The sequence below is a fragment of the Phyllostomus discolor genome, chromosome 1, assembly GCF_004126475.2.
Source record: "Phyllostomus discolor isolate MPI-MPIP mPhyDis1 chromosome 1, mPhyDis1.pri.v3, whole genome shotgun sequence".
NCBI lineage: Eukaryota > Metazoa > Chordata > Mammalia > Chiroptera > Phyllostomidae > Phyllostomus > Phyllostomus discolor.
This window is the reverse complement of record NC_040903.2, coordinates 158,085,927-158,094,444: the sequence shown is the minus strand read 5'-3', so window position 1 is coordinate 158,094,444 and position 8,518 is coordinate 158,085,927. Positions and strand designations below refer to the sequence as shown.

The following is an 8,518-nucleotide window of genomic DNA, read 5'->3' as shown; positions in this document are numbered from 1 at the left end:
CAAACAAATGTCTCAGACATGACTTCTGGAACCAAACCCACGATCAGATTCAAAGATTTTCTCACTTCTCCTTCCTCGACCTCTGTTTCAGACAGCATTGTGAACTGTGCCTTCATTCCTGACACTTCCTTCTCTTTGGACTTTCAAGAGGGTACTTTTTTACTTTCACTATCATCCCTCATGATGGTCCCTCTCTGCCTTCTTTTTAATCTGATTGTTTTGCTCCCCATCCCCAAATCTGAGTATTCCTGAAGAGCTTTTTGTTTCTTTCAATGATACGGCTACGTTCATTTCTAAGCTTCAGTTTTCTAATTGAAAACAAAGGGAATAAAATTAGTACCCACACACTGCTGTGAAAATTAAATTAACGACATAAGGCATTCTGCAGAATAGTGAGTACTTAATAAATATTAGCTGTTATTATTCTCATCATCATCTTTGTTGTCAGTCTGACCACCTCTCATTACTTACAGCACAAAGATTATGTAACAATTACATATAAATATAGATGTGCCTATGGCAACACCAGGTGGCTGTGAGTCTTATCATCACAATAAGACCATGAGCTCCCTGACGATGGGCAATTTTGACCTTTTCTGAGTCCACTGGCCACATTTAACCCACCCTCGCTCCTTAGGTCCTAACTGAACCCATTCCAGAACACCTGTACCTCTGGTGTGTGGAAAGGCCGAGCACATCCCCAAGGTTTTGTCCTTGTTCTTCAGTCCTGCTGGTTTCCTCAGGACTTAATCCTTCTTCCTGTAAGCACAGGTAGAGTTGCGGTCAGTCACGGGGCCTTGCCAAGGTTCATGGGGATTGTGAGCAGCCAAAGACCCTACATGAGGCCATGCAGCTGACCACAAAGCTCCACAGAAACTAAACCGGTGGATTACCGTGGGCTCCAGCCCTGGGTTCTCTATGACAGTCCCCATGGTGGACAGAGCAGTGTCCTGTCTTCCTTTTGTTTCCTCCATCTCCTGTTCTCCTCAACTGAAAAACAAATTCAGAGGCAAGGCTGAAAGACTGGTCATTCTGTAATGTCGGGTTAGGGAGAATGTTTAGAGCTAGTTACCCACAGGAAAAACAAAGCGAAAAATGTTTAGAGATTTAGTTGATTTCTTTAAGAACTGAAAATTGGGAATATTGGAAGCAAAATTTTAATATAATAAATAATGAAATATAGACTTCTGTGTCCTATTGTGAATAGGCAAAGAAGAGTTAACAAGGAGAAGAGAAATAAAGGGCAGGAGGAATTGAAATGAATCAGTGGTTGAACCAGGTCCCCAGGTCTTAGACTAAAAAGGACACTATTAGGTTCGTGAAGGAAGACTCAAAGGGCTACTACTCCTGTTAGCCTGGGACAGCCCTGTGAGCTGTGTTAGGTAAGAAGAAAGCAGAAAGGGAGGCAGAGTGCTGGGAAGGCCCCAGACCCCAACACATTGCTGAGAAAACAAAGATTAACAGGCTTTCAAGTTCCTGACTATATTGTAGCACAAATTGGTTTTGGAGGATCTTAAGAGAGCTCCTCATTAGTTAAATAAAAGAAACCTACACTTAGGATAGTCAGCATGAATGTCAATTATCCCAAATAAAGTTTTAAAACCAAATGAGAGCATCAAGAAACTAAAGCAACATTTGAGTTTAACTCTAAGCAAACTTAATAGGCAAACATTCAAACTTATAAACTCATTCTGAGGTATTTCTTTTTAGAAAATTTCCTTCCCCATTAACTTGGTTTTTTCAGTATGTGATCTCTTCAAGCATTTAAATATAATTTCATTGAACACATATAAACAGATTTTTGTTGTGTAAAATAGGAACTTCCTATACAGGCAGAGAACAACCTAAATTTGGTCTAAATGTGATCAATTAAGAAATTTGGTAAGTCAGGTTACTGCCCTCCCCAAACACCCTTTCTTACACCAGCTTGAAGGGTTCCTTCTGTCTCCTCAATAAAGGATGGAAAGAAAAATCCAGCCCCAAAAGATCCTGGTTCCCTCAGGATTTAATCCTTCTTCCTGTAAGCACAGGCAGAGTTGGGGTCAGTCACAGGGTTAGACTCTGAAAGGACAGGGTGGGACTGGCTTTCTTGTGATTGGCTCTTCTGTCTTGGGCCCTCCTCTGTGCGCAGCACTCAAGTTAAACAGTTATGTATTTTTATTAATTTGTAGGGTCAGATGTAAGGAGTCTGCAGAAAATCCTAACAGTCATATGAGCAGAAGCATTGGCCAGCACTGGACTAGGCACTAGGGAGCATGTAAAAGAAAGTAAGAGAAAGGTTTCTGCCCTCAGAAAACTTAGTTTTTTGTATGGAAAAGACAATTACTAGTAGGGAGAAAAAAAAACAGAAAGTAAGGCTATACAGGATTCAATGCCAAATGATTGCTAGGAAGTCTTTTATTAATCCATTCAATAAATATTTATTAAGTACTCATTACCACCCAGGCACTGTTTTGGGTGCTGAAGACACAAAGATGAAAGAGTCATTGTCTTTGGCTATGAAGGAACTTACAGACCATTAAGGGAACACAGATGTGTCAGAAAGGTTTGTGAAGTCGGTAACATTTGCCCTGAGTCTGGAAAGTCTTGAAAGGTAAGTAGAGGATCAATGATGGAGAGGGGAGAAGATATGGCAGCAGCAACAGAAACTTGAACAAAAAGGCACAGAGGTGTGGCCTTCCCTAAGGAGCCCCCTAAGGAGGCTTCAACAGTTAGCTAAAGAATGGAGAGGCATTTTTGAGGAATTAAGAAAGAACAAAATAAAGTAAGAAATTAGTTAAGGAATGAAGGGGGAAAATGTGGAATGGGGGTGGAATGGGGGTGGTCTATCCAGAAATAAGTCTGGAGATGCAGTCAGGTATGAGAGGAGGGGGGCTCTGTAAGCCAGGCTCAAAGTTTGGGCTTATTCGGAACCAAATGGGGAGGCAAGAGGAGGGCAGATTGGAAGGATGCACATGGAGGACGGGACACCGGCCAGGAAACAAAAACAATAGTGCAGGTCAGACATGATAGGGCTCTAACCAAAGCAGTAGCAAAGTTGCATAGAAGGAAACAAGTCTGTAAGACTTGGTGATTGATGGGGCACAGGGAGAGTGTATGGAAGGGGAAAGAGGAGTCTTCCAAACTGTTCAAAATGATCTAGTTTCTGCCTACTCCTACCCTCCAGTAATACTTCGCTGCATGTTGTGCCCTAAAGACACACTGTTCCCTTGTGCCTGTGGGAGTGTGTGGATGTTGTTCTTTCTGACTTGAACACGCTGCCCTATTTATCTACCCAGCAAATTCCTACACCTCCTTCAGGTGTCTGTTACAGGGCCACCCTCTTCACTGAGGCTTTCTTCTTTGTCCCTCTGCAGACAAGACTTAGGACCTCTTCCCCGGTACTCCTGCTGCAACATGCTGTTGCAGAACTCGACAGGAGACGTAGTTCTCTAAACGTTTACATGTCTCCCACTAGACTGTGATCTCCTCGAGCACAGGCTGTCTTGTTCACCACCGTATTCCCAGCCTCAAGGCCTGCCATAATATTAGGCAATCAACAAATATTTGTTAAATAAGTGAAATACATACACACACATCCATAAAAGCCCTGCAGAGTAAATGTGTGTTATATTCTGCGACAAAGAGCAACTCATTTCACTTCTCTGGGCCCGATTCTGTTATTTCTGCCCTACCTAATTGCTCAATGCCATCTCACAAGATCATTATGAAAAATTCTGTAATCTAATATAGAAAAAGATTTTGAAAAACAACGTATGACCTTATAGTTGTGGGCTACTATTGTAATAATTCAGGAAATTTGGAGACATTTTTCAGTCTGATACTTTAGAGGGGAGTTAAAATATTATTTTTAGCAAGGAAGAAAATACACACAGCTGCTAAGCACTGCAGGAGCAGTTAACAGACTACAGAGGAAGAAGGGAATTCAATAAATTTACATTTACATTATGGCAAAAATAGGATTATTTCAAAATACCTGAATCATTAAATGTTAAGCTTATTATCTAGACATTTGCTATCAAGTAGATGAAGTTTCCAACCAATACATCAAATTAATACATCAGTTAATCACTCTCCAAGGTCTCTTCCTGCCAGTTTTTGACGGGAATGGAGGGTGCGGGCCGGCAGTGCTACACCTTCCTCAGTGAGACTCAGGACTTGCCCTTTCAGTTGCTCTCCACTCTGCCTAGCTCTAGGCTTCAAGAACCAAAGAGTAGCAACTCCTCACAGGAAGTTCAGGCTGCCCTAAGGTGAACACAGCCCCCACTGGCAGGATACTCAATGATGTCTGACTATCATTTCATTGTGGCTGTGAAGTCTATTTTACTCATCCTCACTCACACTTAATCTCTGGGTTTTATTTTTACCTTAGATGATTTCCAGTTCTGGGGCCAGGCATAGGCGTAATGATAGGCATGGATCCTGACATTCGGCATTTGGTCCAGGTGCAGCGATGCCAGTGAGCACTTCTCTCTCTTCATTCACCCTCCCTCTTCCTTCTTCCTTTTCCTGTAGAAGGCATAACAATCCATGTTCATCTTCTAAGTGCAGGCTACAGTACTCATCTCACTTGTCCAAGGGATCCACGTTTCCTTTAAATGCAGGTATTATTGACATAACCCAACTGCCAAGAGGAAGAGAATGATCTGGCAGGTACCTTCCCTCAATTAACTGTAGGTTTACAAACAGTCTTGGGCTTCATTGCTTCAGAGTTTTCTTTTCGTCTTATTAACTATAGTTTGATAAGCTCTCTCAAATTACAGATCAGGAAGAATGAATTGATTTACCCAGAGTCAATAGCTAATTAGTGACTAAGCCAAATGCAAATCCTGGGATCCTCATTCTCAGTTTTGTGCCACTTATGGGCTGTGGGGTGAAAATTAAATACGAGATGCTCTGTTTCTGCAGCCTTTTATAGTCTTTCAAAAGATTTTTCTCTACTTTCACTGTTTATCCTCATAAAATTCTTATAAGCAAATCAGCTACTAATCCTATATTAGATACAAAGAAAACTAGACTCAAAAAGATAAAGTTTGTCTGAAGTCATACAGCTAGGTAGGGTAGAGCCTGGATTAGAGGCTAGCTCTGCTCGTTAGCCACGGAAGCTACAGCGCCTGGGTTTTACCCCCAGAGAAAGTAAGTAGGCTACCACAAACCTACATGGGAAATAAGTAGAGTATAAATAATATAAGATTTTATCCCGTTGCTTTTACCTGTCCCTTGATTACTAGTAGAAGCAGGCAAAACTAGAGAGAAGAAAGGGACTTCCGCCACTGGCCTCATTGAAGTAGCTTGTCTTTAACCTTCCTGTTGAAAACAACAAAAAAGGCTACATGAAATATACAAACCAACAGTTTGAAAGCATTTCAGAGTGACCGAGGGACAAAGGGATTGAGGGTCTATGATCTTTGAGAGAAGGAAAGCACAGTTGAGTTCTACCTTTCTGCTAGCTCTTTTTCTGAGGACATTTTATTTTTCAAATCACAATGCAGAACCAAGAAGTCGTATAAGGTTGAAGAGAGAGAGGATGGACTTTGGGGCAGCCCAAATGGCTGCAATTTAAGAGAAAAATCATTTAAAAAGAAAGAGAACCAAAAACAGGAAAAATCTGTAACTATGTTTTGAAATCATTGGCCAGATTAAAAGTTGTATATGTTCAAAACAAGACACCAAAAAACTCAGCAAAAAATAAAAATAAAAATACAGCAGCTGTGTAGTGCTGGAGAGGTTAAGTGTTCATTTCAAGCCCCACTGGATGTAGACCTTCAGAAACACATCAGGCTTTCTACTGAGACCCTAAAAGGGCCATAACCCAGTAATAAGAGACATACCTTTGCAATAAAATCTATGCCCTAGGGGAAACACAAAGCAAAATAACAGGCATAAAGCAAAGTCTCAACAAGATCAACTTGATCCACTTCTACCTGACACTCCTAATAAAAGAAATGCTAACACTCTTCAAGTATATGGGACATCTCCAGAGCCTCCATAGATTTTTAGTTATAATGCCCAGCATCTAATTTAAAATTGCAAGGCATCTTTTAAAAATAGGACCAAATGACCAAAACCATGAGAAAAAACAGATACGAGAAACAAATTCATAAATGACTCAAATATTGGAAATACTAAGGAATTTAAAATAAATACAATTATTTTTTCAAAAAGTAGGAGGAAAGGTGGACAAAATAGATAAAAAGATAGAGATTTTTGAAAAGACAATGAGAATCTTTAAAAAAATAAATGCACATTCTAGAAATTAAAATTCAGCACTAAAACGGGTCCAGTTCAAGATGGTGACAGAGGGAGAACCTGAACTCATTTCCTCCCACAGACACACTGAATCTATAGCTATATATGGAATAACTTCATCTGGAAAAAAAAACCCTAAAAACTGGTGGGGTGATCCCTTCACATCAGGCAAACAAGGGAGAAAACACATGGAAACTGAGACACAATCCCATCCATCGTAAATCTCGCTCCCAGCCCCACCCACCCCCTGGCATGGCAACCTACCATCAGGAAAAAAAAACTCAAAACCTGAAGATTCTCCCTCAGGAATGAAGGGTTTGTACTCCACATTGTGCACCCTAACTTTTAAGACCAGCACCTGAGGGACAAGGCCGCAAACATCTGGCCTTAAGGAACAGCTGGGCTCACGTGCACGAGACCTACAGGGCTGAGGTGAACTAAGGACAATCTCTTCTAGAGCCCATGCCTTCCAAACTCATTTATGAGCTTGAGGGGAGCCCTCAACATTATCCTGATATCAAAACCAGGCAAGGGCAACACAAAATAAAATTACAGGCCAATATCTCTGATGAACATAGATGCAAAACTTCTCAACAAAATATTAGCAAACCAAATTCAACAATACGTTAAAAAGATCATCCACCATGATTGAGTGTGATTTATTTCAGAGATACAAGAATGGTTTAATATCTGAAAATCAAAAGTCAAAGGAACAAATGTGGAGTATACTATTGTAAAGTTTTCTTACTATGTATGAAGCTCTGTGATATTATTTAGACATGGAATCTGATCTTTAATGATGTAAATTGCAAACCCTATGGCAACCACTAAAAAACTTTAGAGGTTAAATAATTAGCCAATTATGGAAATTAAATAAAAGTAATCAATTAATCCAAAAGAAGGAAGAAAAATGCACAAATGAAACAAACAGAAAAGACCTAGTGAAATGACAGATTTTAATCAAACCACATCAATAACTACATTAAATATAAATAGTCTAAACACACCAAAAATATAGAGATTGCTGGGCTGGATTTAAAAAATAAAAGCAAGACCCAATTGTGTGCTGTCTGTAAGGAACTCATTTTAAATATAAAAACATAAAATGAAAGTAGAAGAATGAAAAACAAGATTTTATGGAAACACACACACACACACACACAAAACAAAACCCTGGAGTATCTATATTAATATCAGAAAAGGTAGGCTTCAGAAAAAAACAATGTTGCTAGAGATAAAGAAAAATGCTGTATTAATGGAAAAGAGTAAATTCACCAAAAATGTTCAACAATCCCAAATGTATCTGGACTAAACAATGTAGCTTCAAAGGATGTAAGACAAAAACCCACAAAACTGAAAGGAGAAATAGACAAATACACAATTATGTTTAGAGAGTTTAATACTCTTCTCTCAGTAATTGATAGAACAGGCAGACAGAAAATACATGAGGAAATAAACAACATTATTAATTTACTTGACCTAACTGGCATTTTTGAAACATTTCACCCAAGAGCAGAATATGCATTGACTTTAGGTCTATACAGAACACTCACCAAGATAGACCATATTGTGGGCGGGGGGCAGACAACAAGCCCTTAGAATATTTAAAATAGTTGAAATTGTACAAAATATACTCTAAGACAATAAAAGTATTAAGCTAGGAATCATTAATAAAAAAATATCTTGAAAATCCCCAAACATTTGGAAATTAAAAAATATTTATAAGTAGCCCATAAGTCAAAGAAGTTACAAGGGAAAGTAGAAAACATTTTAATTGAGTGAAAATGAAAACATCAAAATCTATGAAATGCAAATGAAGCATATACTCATATATACACACATATGGCCCAAAATCTATTATCTAAGACAGAAGACCTGCTCTAAGGGAAGACGGCTCTAGATGGCTTCGAACACCTGGACCTTTCTGACACCCCTGACGCACTTTCACATATGACCCCTTCTTGAGCTTTAGGAAGGCCTTAATACTGGTTGGGTCCACCAGTGTTAATGCACCTAATGTCGTTTAGCTGCCTTTGGAGAAAATACTAAAAAAATGTTTAAAATGAAGCTAAGCATGTGATAAATCTGGGTAGAGCGCTTATGCTAGAGTTAAGCTTATATTCCCTCTAACTAGGGGAAATGCCCAGAGGAAAGTAAATTAAGAGGAAAGGCAGAGAACCAACAAAGTGCAAATCCAGCTTTTTCATCAGTGGCTGAGCTAATGTTGGATGTGTTATCTCATTATCTGCTAAGCAAGAACACAGATTAG

General features: G+C 39.3%; 1 protein-coding gene across 1 annotated transcript in view; it reads right to left on the bottom strand.

Annotated features, from left to right (window-relative positions):
* SLC28A2 (solute carrier family 28 member 2) overlaps positions 1–2,363 on the bottom strand; it is a 35,781-nt gene extending 33,418 nt beyond the window's left edge. The window contains exons 1-3 of the mRNA XM_036032930.1: positions 1,922–2,363; positions 894–990; positions 671–759 (exon numbers count right to left, since the gene is read on the bottom strand). Of these exons, the coding sequence (XP_035888823.1) occupies positions 671–759; positions 894–974 (170 nt within the window). The 5' untranslated portion in view covers positions 975–990; positions 1,922–2,363. The remainder of the gene's footprint in view (positions 1–670; positions 760–893; positions 991–1,921) is intronic.
* Positions 2,364–8,518: the final 6,155 nt, after the last annotated feature.